The 16,716-nt window shown below is 44.1% G+C and overlaps 1 protein-coding gene across 1 annotated transcript in view; it reads right to left on the minus strand.

The window, feature by feature from the left end:
- Window positions 1-284: 284 nt before the first annotated feature.
- Window positions 285-16,716, minus strand: part of NTN3 (netrin 3) — a 121,616-nt gene continuing 105,184 nt past the window's right edge. The window contains exons 6-7 of the mRNA XM_088148161.1: window positions 8,585-8,659; window positions 285-3,638 (exon numbers count right to left, since the gene is read on the minus strand). Coding sequence (XP_088004287.1) covers window positions 3,310-3,638; window positions 8,585-8,659 — 404 coding nt within the window. The 3' untranslated portion in view covers window positions 285-3,309. The remainder of the gene's footprint in view (window positions 3,639-8,584; window positions 8,660-16,716) is intronic.

Below are 16,716 nucleotides of genomic sequence, written 5' to 3' on the forward strand. Positions count from 1 at the left end.
TCATTACTCTTCCAGAAGACCATGAAAATCTTGCTTAGAAAAATTACTTTCAGTGGGGTGGTCTACTTTCAAGACCCTTATGGAAATCCTCTTGAGGTAATCACAGTTGTGTCAGCCCCAATCAAAATGTGAAGGATTGAAAGAACCTGCATCAACAGTGGTTAGCTGGTAATCCCAACCAACAGAAGTTATCTTCAGGCGCTAATCCAACAGGATGAATTTTCAGCAAAATAAAAGGGAAACACATACAAAAAAAGTCTGGTCACACCTTGAAGACTTACAGATTTATTGTGGCATTTTTTTGTGGACTGAAGTTGATTTTATTGGATGGCAAATGCAGATACCCACAGTGGGATGTTGAGAAGAAGAAGAAGAAGAAGAAGAAGAAGAAGAAGAAGAAGAAGAAGAAGAAGAAGAAGAAGAAGAAGAAGAAGAAGAAGAAGAAGAAGAAGAAGAAGAAGAAGAAGAAGAAGCAGCAGCAGCAGCAGCAGCAGCAGCAGCAGCAGCCATGGCTGAAATGCAAGTTATGGTCTAGCTTGTATTGGATCACATGCTGATTTAATCATAATTTAGACTGGAGGCTCTAGAAGCAATGCAACTTCAGTTAGTTGTGGTGCACAAGTTCCACTGATTGCGATGAGTCTCTTCAAAGCATAACCCAAATCCAGATCAACCCAATAGCTCCACAGCTGAAAATTTTGCTTCTTCTGACTCTGGGAGAGAGCTAAAGAAAGGTTCCCCCTCCCCTAACTGTTATCACATTCACAGGGATACTGTAAATCTGGGCGAAGAACATTTTAGCTATTGGGAAGGGGGCTGGTGGTAAAAAAGGCCTCCACCAGGCAGCTTACATGTTTTATATAAACACAAAACCCCACAGCTCATCTCAGGACAGTGGTACAATCTGGAGGGAATGTGAATTGCTGGGGGACTGGGGGGCACATGAAGAGAAACACCACCACTGTAAAACAGGTGGTGGGGTATAATATGACGATTTGGAAGTCAATGAGGTTTCAGCCTGCAAGTTCCTGCACCCAATATATGGCTTTAAGGAATGTACATCAGGTTTGCAAACCCTCCTTGCTCAAATATTGCCTGCAATGGATTGGATCCTAACATTTTTTCTTTAAATAGATATATTTAAATTAAAATGGCAAATGCATACATGCATAATCTATAAAGAAACACATGACGTTTTTATCATGTGCAAATTTATGCATACTTCAAGGTTCATGCAATGGGAGCTTGAACAGAGCATGATCTTTTTGATCTGTCTATCTTAATATTTTCTCAGCCCTCCCAAAAAACCTGTTTTGAGGAATATTCTTGACTGATATTTTGCGATGGCAGTTAAGTCCGCTCCTCCCTTCACCCCCCAGTATCCTGGAATAAGGTTACATCTTGAGTGGAACTACAAAACCTGGACCTTAATCCTGCAGATGAGTCCTGAAAACTGAAATATGGCCCCAGAAGAGTGGGATCCATGGGGGCAAGTGTCAAAAAATTTGGAATAGCAGTTGAAACTATGGGATGGCAGCCACACCCCTTTGGTACGTTCATCGTATGCATGGTGCATGTGAAAAAGGAGCAAGGCTTTGATGGTGCAGTTGAGATTGCCCTCATGACTTTTTTGATGCCCCCAACAAAAGAAATCTGTATCCTAGATGCGGTATCCTCAAAGTTATCACCAACTGAGTTGTAGTATTTAATATAACAGAAGGGTAAAATATTGAAATAAATAACTAGGAAAGAGTCATATTCATTATATTTAATGAATGTCCACTACATGTCAATGAAATCATGTTTAGTTTTGGCTGGGTTCTGCTCCACCTCACATCTGCCTCACATTCCAGAGCCCTTTATGGCTCTCAGCTCAGAAAAAGTGATACTTCCTTGATTTAGCTCAGTGTTCCTCAACCTCAGCAACTTTAAGATGTGTGGATTCCAACTCCCAGAATTCCCATCTTCCATCTCCAGAAATCTCCAAGGAGACCTGCCAAGGAGTGATGACCAATTAGAGCAATGTTGGCTGGGGAATTCTGGGAGTTGAAGTCCACACATCTTAAAGTTGTCAAGGTTGAGGAACACTGAGACCATGGGGGAAGTTCAACAGCTAGCAAGGAATTCTGTGATTGCCCCTTTGGCTTTTCATGAACCAAAAATGGTAGTCAACCTTTCCCCAGAAACTGTTGGAGAATTTCTACAGAAATTGTGTAGGTGGATTTTCCCTGCCCTCCACTCACCACCCTCCCCAGCAGAGACAGTCAAGAGTCACGCTTCACATAGCATCACAGAGCTGAGCTGCTGGTGCCACAACAGATCTTTCTAAGGCGCCCTAAAGTTCTTTCTTGCGTTGATGGGCACTGGGTGTGAGTGTGTGTGAGGGCTGTCACCAACGAAGGCTTGCCAGATAGTCTTTTTACTAGCACACTCTGTTCTACCCGTTGCAGCCTGGTGCCAAACACATCCATTTAGAATTAAAAAGTACTGAGACGGAGGCTTTGTTCGGAGAACCAGAACTGAATTGAGCTCCTGGCCCTGCCAGGCAGAATCCAGTCCTGGTTAGCAGAAACATTCTTCATTTTACAGCATAATTTAGGGCAAGACAGGCAGAGGGCAGCGGAGAAGTGCCATTTTGTCACGGCTACTGTTAACACTTTGGAGTCATGAAACCTTGTCCATCTACTAGGTCAGCCACAGAGTTGTCAACAAATTTCTATTGACGGTTCTCCCACCTGGCTTTGAATATGGTTACATCCCTGGAATATGGAAGAATCAGAGAGATGGGGTAAATATATACATATACATATACGTATACGTATACGTATACGTATACATATACATATACATATACATATACATATACATATACATATACATATACATATACATATACATATACATATACATATACATATACATATATATTTTAATAAGGAGGAGGGAGTCATACTGGCCCAGAGATGATCTGAGCTGTCTTCTTCCATATTCCTTTAATGAGCTGGCCCCAGAAGACCATTCCTTCACTTTGCTCCTTGTTAAAGGTTTGTCCTTACCATGTTATTCTTAATAAACATTAAAACCAAAAACACTGCACTCATAGACACATCCATTTCACCTCTCCCCCCCCCACCCCCACCCCCACAGGAACCTTTGTCAAAATATACACTATACACAGGTGAATCCACCCATTCATATGTTACGCATATGTACAGAGTCTTTAGGAACAGTCTGTTGAGTGGAGTGCACAGGCAACCAATGGGTGCAAAAGGAAGGAGGTGTGTGTTAACAGACGTGAGGCTGAACCAATCATGGTTTCAAACACTTCCCCCTTTTCTCCCGCCTCTGCAGTTTCCGAAGGCGCCGAGTCCAGGCGTCCCGCCATTGGATCACCAAGCTGTTCTTGTCGGCCATTAGTCCTGGCCGGTCACTGGGGTTTTCACTGATTCCCATAACTAAGTATTTCTTGCTGATTTGGATTTTGGGGCATTTGCAAGCCAAGTCTTTTATGTGGATCCACAAGAAGTTATCTCCCCGTTTCACCCGCTCATCCCGACACTTGTAGACCGAGAGGATGTTGACGGTGAATTTGGCCCAGTTGGCCACTGTCTCCATGTCTAGGACGTTGACTTGGACAACTGAAGGGGGAAGACAAGACAAGAAAGTGTAAAGACACAGCAGCCCAGGGATAGAAAGAACATGCCGGCTTAATGCTCAGACTCTTCCTTAGCCAAAGATTTATCAGCATGTGCAACTTCTGCTTAGGACAAACAGGCTGGACTTTGTGCAAAAGAATTAATGAGCACAAGTATGACATCAGGACTCAAAACGCAGACAAAGTAGCATCAGAGCATTTCAACTGCCTGGGACACTTCATTTTAGATTTCAAAGTAGCTCTTTATCGGCACAATTGAGCAAGAGACTGCTAAACTTACATACATCAAAAGGCTTCAGGTTATCTTAGAAGACCTCAATAAACACAATGTGTTTTTAACCCATTACAGGTGTTCAGCGATACATTTGTACCTGTACTCTCTCTCGCATGTAATCTACATCTGCATAACAAACCTGTCTTCCCCTGCTTTCCCCTCCACCTTATCTCAGTTTAAATCCTACACCAGTTTAGCTGCTCCAGGTGTCTGATGAAATGAGCTGTAGCTTTTTAATAAAATTTCTTAGTTGCAAATGGTGTGGCCAGACTCCTTCTGATTTTGGGCTACCATAGACTAACATGGCCAGGGGGTTCTGCAGGGTATGGTCAAAATGGTGGCCATGATGGTATGACTGAGCTCCGCTTCAGAATCTTGCAAGACTGAAAGTATTTCTCCCCTCTTCTTTACACTCCAGATAACTAAGGAGGGTCCCTTCTGAAATGCTTCCCATACCTCCTCTCCTTCTGTAGGCTGTGATATCTTTTGCATGATGGTTGCCTAGTCTGTGGCTCTCCCTCCTGTCTCCCAAAGTCATTCCCACATGCCATTACAATGACTTTGGTTTCCTACTCTGGTCTACTTTGAAGGACTGACCCATGGCTGGTTTTGCACAGCATACTTAAAGGAGTTCTTCTCCAGGAGAATTCTGGGAGGGCATACATCCTCTCATATTTGAGGTGAGCATATGAAATTGGTGAGTTTTGTGTCTCCATGTGATGGACTGGAATGGAGGAAGGGGGGTGAAAACGGTGCTCTCGTCTCCAGAGCAACGCTCTGGAGATAAGCAGAGAAAGCTGGCGCATCCCTAAACATTCCAGAAGATAGTAGAGAGTTGTGCCTGGGAACTACTGGTCAGTCTGAAAAGATTCTGTAAATAAGCGCTAGCTAATAAACCTTGTTGATTGAACCTACACGGTCTCCAGGAGTTCCTTGGGCTAGGCCTGACATCAATCTTTTTAGACTCACCAGTAGTTCCCAGGCACAACTCTCTACTATCTTCTGGAATGTTTAGGGATGCGCCAGCTTTCTCCGCTTATCCCCAGAGCGTTGCTCTGGAGACAAGAGCACCGTTTTCACCCCCCTTCCTCCATTCCAGTCCATCACACTCCAGGTGTAATGGTATGTGGGAAAGACCTTGGGAGACAGGGCGAAGAGATACTGCCTAGAGAACAGTCAGATAAGAGACAGCATAGCCTGCAGCTACATAGCGGGCAGAGCAAGAGGCTCAGAAGAGACCCTCCCTAGTTTCTTGGGCTGTAAAGGAGACAAGAAGGAGAACTGTACTTTCAGACTTGCAAGATTCTGTTAACATAGCTTTACAATCAAGTAGAATTAGTTTATCTGGTCATGTTTCCTGTCTGGTATACCTGGTAAGGCTGACACCAGGTGAAGGAATACAAAGCTCATCAACTTCTTGAGATGTTCGATTGCATTTCTCTTTCTCTTTCTTAATCTCTCTCTCTCCCCCACCCCCAAGGCCATTTTAGAGACATCTTTGTCTCTCTTTTTTCAATTATGGATTTTATACATTTGCTCTCTCCCACTGTCTGTCTCGAAGAACCTGGGATATGGGAAATATCAACCAAAGGAATGTTTCAATGAAATGAATGAATGATATCTGATTGTAATGATCTCCAATTGTGCCTCAGCAGAAAAGACTTTTCCTCTTCTTTCAGCTCCACAGCTGCCACCCGGTCTCTTAGCCCTTGGATGAGTATTTGAAATTCCCGTTCCCTTTCTACCTTGCCAAAAACATCTTTTCTCTTGGAACCAAAGAGTTCCTGTGGAAGATCAATCAAAACCTCGGCCTTTTTAGCAATTCTGCCTTTTGCTCAAGAGAGCAACTCTGCTTATGTCTGGGTGATTAACAATCCACAGGCGGGATGCCCTGCACCCCAACTCTACAGACCTCCCATCCTATTCAAGACCCCTCCCTCCACCCCACACACCTTGCGAAATAGAGAAAAATGTGCTTTTTAACATATTTGGCAGACAGAGAGGCTCTGGGTGGAGAAAGGAAAGGGCACACAATGTTTTTGGAGATTTGAGAAGGATTTTTTTTCTTTTGGGTTCATTTCAAACTGGGGAAAGGATGCAAGATGGATGAATATGGAACTGGACTGTTTTTGGGACGGGCAGCAGAGCAAACATGAGAGTTGTGGGGAAACTGAATTTAGACTTAATTAAGATAATCCTGAGTCAGAGTTAATTTAGACAATTCTGAGACATATTGATCCCCCTACTCGGTTCCTTCTTTTCTTGTCTAAAATTTGCTCAGCAGGAACTGGAAAGGACTAGAAGCAAATTTCTTAAGGGGCTTAACAAAAGTGCCTTAGAGCATATGTAGAGTGTCTTCCTTTTCTGATCAAGATGGCTATAACCAACATAGTCATATCTTGGGGTAAGGGATAAGGTTTCAGACTGGGAGTAGATTCTGCCCTCAATTCTGATTCCCTGACCAAGGATGCACTTTCGAAAGAAAGCCAGATATAAGTATTGTCTACAAGAGCATCTGGTAGTGTTTGGCACTATTACATTTATCTGAAGCAAGGAAGACCTTAACTGGATGCAGTACATGCTTTCTGAAGCCTACATGTCCAGAAATGGTGACTCTGTCTGGACTATACCATTCCAGACGGTCGGGCTGAACTGAACTGAACTGAAAGGGATTCTTTTCCAGGCATGATTCTCGCAAAGTTCTCTTTAGCAAGATTTATTGAGATGAGAGGGATGGAAGGTACAAAAATTCCAGAAACAGAAAAAAATTCCCTTTCAAAACCAATATATCCCCATGTACATTAGGGCAGTGATGTTCTTTCTAAATACCTTATTATCTAGCAAGGTGGCGGGTCTCTTTCCTGATAACAGGGAAACTGGCTGTTTACATAATGGTCTCTTGAATCTTTATAAGTTCAGAAACCACCTATTACATGGGGGCTTACAGGACTGACTATGCCATGCAAAAAAGCAAAGCAAAACACCTTGTCTGCAACTAGGAGAGTAGCTTATCAGGTGAAGGCTAAGACTTTCACATGCTTGTTGTTTTTTTTAAATGTGTGTGTGTACAGGGAAGAAGCTATTGTTTTATACAGGAGAGCATCGGGTAATATGAAACTCTACCTGCAATCAGAAATGGGCTGAATGCAAGAACTAGGTCTGGCTGGTTTGAAAAACACTGAAATCAGAAATTACAATTCTGTTTCTTGCAAGGCATAAACATTAACCTTCCATAAAGAGATATAGCAGTTTTCTTGTTCTGGGAAACAGAACTATAACTTGAACCCTTTCTGCTCAAAGGCTGAATTCACACCACATATTAAACCCTGATGCTGAGTTAACAAAACACAATTGCTGTATTCACATAATATGGGATGGGTCCAAAGAGATAAGCATTGTTGTGGCTTAGCAAAATGGCCTGCTTCACACAACATGAAAAGATCTGGGTTCCTGTAACACACTGACTAACCAAATTCATTCTAGTCTACTACACCTGTGAAAGAATGGTTGGATGAAGGCCGCGCTCGAGGAGATAAGCATTTCCTTAGCCCTCAACAGGAGCGTGGGAAGTTTAAGAAGATGAGACTGGCACCACCCTAAGGAATTCACGGTGTTTTGGCTTGCTGGCTTGGGAAGTTAGATTCAGTCTGGAGAGATTCTGTCTTGAGGTGGAAGCTAATAAACGCAACAGAACTGTTTCGGCACTGTCTCGGGGAGTTCTTTGGGCTGAACCATGTGGGCTGTCATGGCACCTAACCCTCCTTGACTCAGCTTGAAAAAGCTAAGCAGAATCAGTCCTGGTTAACATTTGGATGGGAGACCAGCTATAGGTTACATTGAAGTTTAAAAAAAATATTGAAAAAGGCAGATGGCAAACCAGGACAGCTGCCAAACTGCCATTTATATAGTTTACCAGGAGTCCTGATAGGGTGGAGAAATTCTTTATCTTTTAGCATGTTGTGTGAAGCTAACATCTCTAACGTGGCACAGGGCCAGGTTACTTGCAGGACTGCCTCTCCCTGGGGGTATCTGCCTATCCTACTAGGTTAGATAGGGTGGGTGCACTCCAGGTCCTCTCCCTCAAATGTTGCCATCTGATGGGACCTTGGAGGCATACCTTCTCAGGAGCTGCCCCAGCCCTTTGGAACAGCCTGAGATCCAATGGATCCCCATCCTGTTAGCCTTCCAGAGGACCATGAAGACCTGGCTCTTCCCCCAAGCTTTGGGCTAGGGTGGGGGTTGAGCTGGGAGGCAGTTTGGTCTGGTGCCTGGTACTTCTGTTTTATCTTTGTTTTTATGGATCATTGCGAGCCACCTAGAGTCATTGTATGAGACTGTTGGCCCTATAAATCCTATAAATAAATAAAATAAATCTGTTAAACCATAAACCAACAAACTAGGCTGCGCCCCAAAAACATCTAACCATGGTTAACCTAGCAGCCAGGTCTTTCACCCAGTTAAACACATTGTGCAAGCAAACCCCTCCAAGAAAACACTTTTGCTGGAGCCATCAAGGCGGAGATCCACCTAAACTCATTGTATGAAACAGGCAGCCATGTACGTCCAATAAATAAATGAATAAATAAGGCTAAAACAAAGATAAGGAAAGCCAGGAAGAGGAATCTTTGCCTTTGGAGAAGGAGAACGCTTCTTACCGTAATCTTTCTTGCAGTACTTTTTCAGGTTGATTTTGTAATTGCCCTTGGCTGGCTTGCAGTAGGAGTCACAGTCTATGGGAAGAGGTGGGGAGAAGAAGGCAGGACATTAGAATGACAACTAGAAAGCCGGAAAAGAGGTTGCAACACACCAACAACAACTTTGCAGAGGAGGAGGGAAGGAGGCCTGCATGAATCAAGACTCATGCTAGATGAATTCAGAAGCTGGACCAAGCTCTTTGCAGGAAATGATCAAGTAAAAGAGGGAGAGCTAAACCTTCTGTTTCTCCTCCCCCCTGCCCCCAACTGTCCCCAGGATCAGAAGGGAGTCTCTTTGGGTGTGTGTTAGGAAAGGAGACTTTGGAAAAGAGAATTTGGCACCTCCTTCCTGGGGCCCATCAGTTCCTCCTTCCTTATTCCTAATCAGTTCAATATCCAAGAAGCTAGAACCATTTGTGTCAACAGTACAATCTTCTGCCAGTTAGGTAGGCCTGAGGCCAGGTGGCATGAAATAAACAAGGAAAGCACTGGTTTGATTGAGGTTCAACATGCATCGAGGTCTTGAAGATGCAGTGGGTCATCAAGACAGTGACCAATAGCACAGCTATCAGGACGGACAGGCATGATGTGCTGAAGGGAATACACACTCTTGGGGTCTCTTGTCCTGGGTGCCTATTCCCCTCCCTCCCATTCTTCTCCAATCGCTAATCAATCCATTCCATAGCTAGGTTTGTGCAACACAACCAAGTCAGTTCAGCACCTAACATTCACCCAACATGCTGGGTTGACTTGGCTTTAACCTTGGTTAGGTTTTTTGTGGCTTCCTGCGTTGTGCAAAACCCATCCATTTGCAGAGTTTGTGATGCAGGGTGTTGCTCAAGTCCAGAAAAACGGGCCAATTCATGTGCAGCATTTTGTGGAAAAACAGCCTCTCTCTTTCTGTCCATTTGGTCTTTCCCCCAAGCCTAAATGAGACATCTTTTCTTTTTCTTTCCTTGAATGTTACAAAAAGGTTTGGCTGCAGCCAGGCCTGGCACCAGACTGTCCCCTCAAGGAGAAGGAAAAGGAGAGAGTGAGACAGGGCAGATAACCAAAGTTCATCAAGCTATGGAACCCTGGATCTGTGCCCGGGAGTCTTGTGGCACCCCCCTTGGCATGGCTTTAGCCCAAAAGCTGCTGGGCAAACAGGCTTGAATAGCATTTCCCCATGTCTGGGCTGCAACGACTCAAATGGAAGCATTGCTTCCACCCCTGAGAAGGGGATTCTGATATAGTCAAATCCTCTCACCTGACTTAAAACAGCTGATGGGGCTCTGGATCCAAGCTGGCTCCTTCTTTGTCCTCCTTCCATCAGGAGCAAGAAACGAGCCATGAAATGAGAGGCGTTTTCTCCTTTCATGTTTTGGTCTCTGTCATCTTTGTTAGTACGTCTTAACTGCACTCTCCAGAGCAGTGTTTCTCAACCTTGGCCCCTTGAAGATGTATGGACTTGCTGGGGAATTCTGGGGTTTGAAGTCCACACATCTTCAAGGGGCCAAGGTTGAGAAACACTGCTCCTTTGGCTGGGTCTTTCTCCCGCCCCCCACAAAGTCATCCTTTTTTTTCTCCCCCCCTCTTGGTCTCTGGGACAGAGAAGGAAGCTGCCTGTTGTTTGCGACTTGCCAGAAGCATCTGGAGAAAGAGGGCTTGAGACGCAGGCAGAAAAAACAACAACACCCACCCTCTTCAGCATAGCCACCTCGAAAGGAGAAAGGAAAGAATCCCAAAAAGAAAAGTGAACCCAGCTGGGATTTGGCTGTTTTTCTCCTTTCCACCCTGCTCCCTTTCTAGTACAGCTTTTGTAGTGCTTGTGCCAAATTTGTTCCTGCTAAAACGACTCAGCATGGCACTAATTTGGTCCGAAAGGGAAGCGCGGAACGCAAAAGAACTTAGCTTCGCCCTTCCTGCCCCCATCAAGCCTCCGATGACTTGCCCAAGCTGGCCTTCATGTTGCTGGTTACCCCCGTTCCCTTTTGATGCGGTTTGGTTCCTAAGCCAAACTCTGGCATCCTTTATGTGGCTGGATCCGTCTTCTCTAACTCCTCCTTTTCATAAATCAACATCTACTGGAACCAGCCAAAAATCTGAGTTCCCGTCCAGCCATTCCGATGCTTGGAGTTTTGAACAACCTGACTGAAGGCAAGGAGAGGCGAAAAGCAGAGGTGAAATGTAGCCTCTAAGATCTCAAATTCTGGGGTTGCTCTTGCAAGACACACTTAAAGAACTAGGGGCTGTATTCACACATGCCACATTTAGTTAGTTGGGCCCTTTTCGGGGGAAGAAGGAGTTCTTCAGGGTATTGTACTCAGTGAATAGGACTGAGTGTATTGGGTGACCCCAGATAAAGAGTTGAGTCATTAACCAAGTTAGAGGGTTATGTAGCTTGGGCATAGAATTTGGGGCAAAAACTGCTGGCATGGAATGAAATGGAAGGAAATAATGTTTATTCGGTCAATGACTAGCAAGATTTGAAAATATGCACCACAAATAAAATCAAATGGGTGAGATAAAATATTAGCATAACAATGACTCTCTGTAATAAAAATGTAACATGCTACTATTAGGGTATACTATGTAAGATCATCTGTCCAATTTTACGCTGCACGGTCTTCTATTTTGACATGCTTTCTCTTTAGAGATGTCCAAGTGGGGTGTCTAAACGGTGTGGGGGAAAAAATATGAAGATGGCAGCCATAATGGTGCAATCACAGCTCCGTCTATTTTTGGGTGCGAGCTTTGATTGCGCAATCATGGCTGCCATCTTGATTTTTTTTACCACCCCTTGCAGACACCCCTGATGTCCAAGTCAGCAGACCCCAAGAAGGTTGACATTCAAGTTGCCTTGACGTTATCCTCCAAAGTTACAGGAGGTTGGTATAGTAGTATAGATTGGCCACCAGGAAATATCCTCCTGCAATGGGACGTGGGAATGACCTTGGGAGACAGGAGGGAGAGCCACAGACTGGACAACCTGCATGTAAAAGGTATCTCAGCCCACGGAAGGAAAAGGGGCGTGGGAAGCATCTCAGAAGGGATGCTCCCTAGTTTTCCAAAGAGTAAAAGGAGAAGAGGGTAGAAATACTTCCAGGCTTGCAAGATTCTGTTGATATAACCTTACAATAAAGACAGAGCTAGGATTCATTGCTACACTTCTTGCCTGGACTACCTTGAAATTCTAACACCTCCTCTCCTGTTTTATATTTCTAGGGCCTAATTTTCAATCTGCCTCGGCATTTCAAAGTTGCACTTACAGATTAAAACGAGCCATCCCCCCCAATACTGCGCAGCCCGCTCTTCTTGTTTGAGGAGTCAAAAGGGTCCACCCCGCCAGGAGAAAAGAGACGCGGGGTTCCTCTGTTGTGCGCGAAAGAGAAGGGGAAGAGGAGAGGCGGAAAAGAAAGGCGAGGAGCCGTCATGCCGAACGGGTATTTTGCAAGAGAAAAAGAACCATGCTACGCAGAGGCTCATTTCATTTCAGCCCGGGCTGAAAAAGCACCTCTCCGTCTCCGCTGCTACGTCATTGATAAATGAGCTGACACGCATTTGCGGCAGTCTTTTGCCCTAGCCTGGCTGGCAGGACTCGTGTTGAATAAATAAAGCTAATGGATATCGTAAGGGGAGCTGGGTGCCCAGTGAAGACGGGGTTCTGTTCTGTTGAGTCTCTGTTTGCTATGACTGTTGCTTTTCTTTTCCTTTTTTGCGTGCAAAGAGGAGATGACTATATTTGGAGCTCCTCAGCTACTTGCTTAGTCTAACTTTGTGAGCCGAGAGAAAGGGGAGGAAGATGTGTCAAGCCAAGTCACCCAGAAAGAGAAACCATTTCTCAGGGGTTTATTTCTCTGGAGTCAGAAGCAACAAAAGGTGTTGGCACCAGCAGACAGCTTTGGGAGGTGGGAGTTCTCATCTTCATTCTCTTCTATTGTGCTCCCTTGTGCTTTTAATAGCAGACACCCCCCCTAAAATATCTTCAGGGTCTTTGCCAGTTGATATAGGAGTTTGTCCCCCAATACATTCAATAGGGAGGATTACTGAAGCTTTAATTTTTCATATTCTGTTTCAGGGATTCCTCGATTCCTGAGTTAACTCCCCAGTTCTCACTTGGGTTCCTTCATCTCATTTTTAAGGAGGTCAAAGATCATTTTTAACAGGAAGAAAGAAGCAATGAAGGTTACGTTATAGCCAGAGATGACGCAGAAGCTAGCGATCAAGAAACTGAGTTGGATCTCCTTCCCTTGATCCAGAAAATCCCTGTCATCTCAGCTAGCACTGTTGGGGGGTGATGGGTGCTGTAGTAGAGCATATCTGGAGGACATCTGGTGGCACGGGAATCAATTTGAGTTGAGGACCATGTGGCTTTCACATGAAATGCAGATCATCTTATTGCTCCGGATTGACCTCTACCCAATTCAGAAGTCCTTTTAAGCTCTTCCTATCAAGGAGAACCTTAGGGTCACTTTTGATGGACTTAGCCAGGCCAGAACATGAAAAGAACTTCATGGTCAGGAAGATGTCCTACAGATAGAGCTCATATTTTACTTGAAGATTGGGCTGGGTCAGCCATTCTGGTACCTGGACAAAATGCACCTGCCTTTCAGTTCCACATACAACTGGTCAAGTTATGACACCCATTCTGGTCTGCCCTCCAGCTGGAGAGAAAGTTTGCAAAAATCATTGCAAAGCTGTCGTAGCTATATTAGCATCAGTGAATCCCTACTCTCTCTTCCACTTGCTCAGCTCATTCCTTGAATCATTTTTCCACTTTTGTTTTGCTTCCCTCAAATTTAATAAAAGTGGCCAAAGAAAATGTGGTAACCCAGTTTAGGCCCAGGGTTGGCAACCTGGTTGGTTACCAGAATGGTCAATGGCAAGGGAACATGAGCATTGTAGTCGCAAACCATGGGGAAGTGTCTCCCACGTGTACCGAACTAAAGGAATCAGTGTTACGATCTGATCATCTCCTGGTGAAATAAGTTTGACATCTCTTTTGGGTTTTTCCAGATTTGTGAAGTAGCCATTCTAAAAAAAAAGAAAAAAAGCTTCTGGCCAGACAGAGAGATGGCCTGAAGAGAGCGAGAGAGGAATTTGAGAAAATCAGGCCCTGCTTGTTGGAATGATTCTTCTAAAAATGAAAAACGGCCCAAAGAAATTGCCATGATCCCAGTTGCCAGAAACCTTTACAACTATAAATCTACATCTCTGTTTGTATAATTATTATTTTTTAAGTGTCACAAGATGTAAACTGATCTGTTCAGTTAGAAAAACATGGTCTTAGTGTGCGTATGTAGGGATGAAGATTTAGGCAATTTCTGGTAATGGGTTTCAGTGGAAAAAAAGTTCTTTATAAGGAATGGAAATTATTACAGAGATTCTTCAGGAAAACTATAAAGTCCACCTCCCCCAAAGTCTACACCACGCCTTGTCTTCCCCTAATCCACTACTCTGCATTGCTTTCTCATTCTGGTCCTCCGATCTACAATGAGTTTCTTCCCAGCAGAAAGCAAAAAGAAGGATGGGGGGATGGTGATAGCCCTCCCCCAAGCATGGAGTATGTTAAAACAAAACCACAAATAACCAACATTGTGTGGATCAGGATGGAGAGAGCTATCTTCACTCGCTATAGGAGAAGTAGAAGGTCAGTTCAAGCCATCCGTCCCAGGATTCAGTTCTTACATCTGCTCTCAGAGCTTGTTTCTGGTGCCTTTAAACTTTAAAACTCGGTATAATGACAGCTTCACCCATTGTGCTAACTTAGGTTTGCTTTAAAAAAGAGTTAGTTGACTAAGCCACAACTGGTTGAGTTCACACAACATGCTAATCAATCCAGTCAATCTTGCCTTTTCATACCAGTTCAGGAAAAAAGGAGAATCCAGATATGGCTGGTAGCACTGGTTGGTTGGCCAAAGCAGTGACTCATACATACGCTTGTCTTGCTAAACTCAGCGAATGCCAGCCCAGTATTCTAAGTCATATCATGGCTTACAAAATGCAATGGCTTACAACACACTAGGCCCATAGTTAAGCAAACCACAGTAAGGTTTTGGGTATGTGATTGACATGAAGGCATGCATGCACACAGTCGTAACTTCTGGCAACTACATGAACAAGTCCCTGTAGTTTTCAGCAACATTTTCAGAAGAGGGTTGCCCTTACTTCTTCTTCTTCCCAGGGCTGAGAGACAGGGACTGGCCCTAAGTCATCCAGCTGGCTTTGTGCCTAAGGCAGGTGTAGAACTCATGGTCCCCTGCTTTCTAGCCCTGTGCCTTAAACCACACTGACTCTCTGTACATGATTTAGCACCTCAAATATATTATTTGGTTTATTTTGCCAAAAAGAAATGCTGGAATTAGAACTCAGGTTTCTCTGCTCCTAGTTGAGGACCTTAGTCTCTAGAGCACTGTTTCTCAACCTTGGAACTTTAAGATGCGTGGACTTCAACTCCCATAATTCCACAGGCAGCTGGTTGGCTAGGGAATTCTCGGAGTTGAAATCCACACATCTTAAAGTTCCCAAGGTTGAGAAACACTGCTCTAGACCAAATTGATTCTTAGGGTAAGAATGACTCTCTGGCTTTGCGCCTAAGGTGGGACTAAAAGTTACGATCTCTTGGTTTCTAATTGGGTGCCTTAAGCCACTACATGAAACTGGCTCTGCATTAAGACTTAAAGTGTGGTATATGAACTCGAGCTATGCATCTGGAAGTTGCTATCCTTCTGGCTAGATTGCTGAGTGAACCCATAAAGAGGACCCAGCACCAGTGCCCAAGCCATCCCACAGTTCTTGGGGATGCAGGACTCTGTTTCGGACTGTTGGTGGGTTCACCTGCAAAATCCTAAATGGGTTCCACCTTGATTGCCTTCCATGGTTTTGTCATTTCATCTCCATGTGGCGTTTCATCTCCAGCAGGACCACCTGAGAAATCATGGCCCGCTCTTTAGCAGTTCATTTTTGCTCTCTGGAACTGTTTCCAGATAATCCCTGTGCTTCCCTTCCCTGCAGCTCCTGGGAGGTGTGTATGAGGATAAGATGGCCACAAAGATCAAGAGCATTGCATCATAGAAAAAGGGGTGAACTGCCCCATTTTGTCTCCCAGTAGCTCCATCGCTACCCACCCCCATGACTATACTTACTTTTCAAAAGCCAGCAATGATATCTTGATCCTTTTAAGGAAACCTTTTATAGCCTGTTTACTAGAACTGACAATATTTTTCAGGATCTGTTGAGTGGTTGCTTTTATCTTGTCGTTGGTAGCTGTTTTATTGCTCTGTTTATTAGTGTGGTATATATTTTATCTTATTGGATTGTAATAAGCTTCTGGCTGGGAACCAGGGTATAAATACAAAAGATTTGTACAGGAGACCTATTTTGAGTGAGCGTGTTTTTGTGCTTGCACACGGGTGGGCTCTCTCTAAATGAATGGTGGTCTTCCAAGCCATAATGGTCCTTTTTTTGCAGACAATTTTGCCCCTGTTCTAATTACGCAAACAGCAAAAAAAAACAACAGCACAGATGCACCTCTCAAGGATATGACTCCTCAGCCATTGCATGCAGGGACCTTCTCTAGGTGCCTGTAGCCAAATTTAGGCATCTTGCTTGCAAACACATCAGACAAGGGTGCTGATCTTCTGAGTATGGAGTTTTCAAATATGTAAAGCAGAGGCATCTGTGGGAGGAGGGTCAAAAAAGTCTAGGTGGCTATGTTGATCACATAGTCAAGGCCATCATTTTGGCTATCCCTGAAGAGGCCCATGGTTATATAAATCAACCAATAGGGTTGCTGTGTTTTTTGAGATATTAGAAACTGGATTTCCTGGGGAAGCCAGAGAGACTGAAAAGGGCATTCAATTATTTCTTATCACAAGCTCCATTTTCTAGCAAAGGGTGGATGGATGGAAGGATGGAAGGATGGAAGGATGGAAGGATGGAAGGATGGAAGGATGGAAGGATGGAAGGATGGAAGGATGGAAGGGAACCATAAAGATTTTATTAAAAAAATATACTTATGAAAAACAGGAAATGGTTTGTGGAATTGGTAACTTAAGGAGCATTTTTCTTAGACATTTCCATTTTTTAAAAGTACTCATTCCAGGTTTCAC

Source organism: Python bivittatus, unplaced genomic scaffold (assembly GCF_059951505.1).
Source record: "Python bivittatus isolate LINGU-HERP-01145 unplaced genomic scaffold, Pbiv_v1 ctg000560_np1212, whole genome shotgun sequence".
NCBI classification, from domain to species: domain Eukaryota; kingdom Metazoa; phylum Chordata; class Lepidosauria; order Squamata; family Pythonidae; genus Python; species Python bivittatus.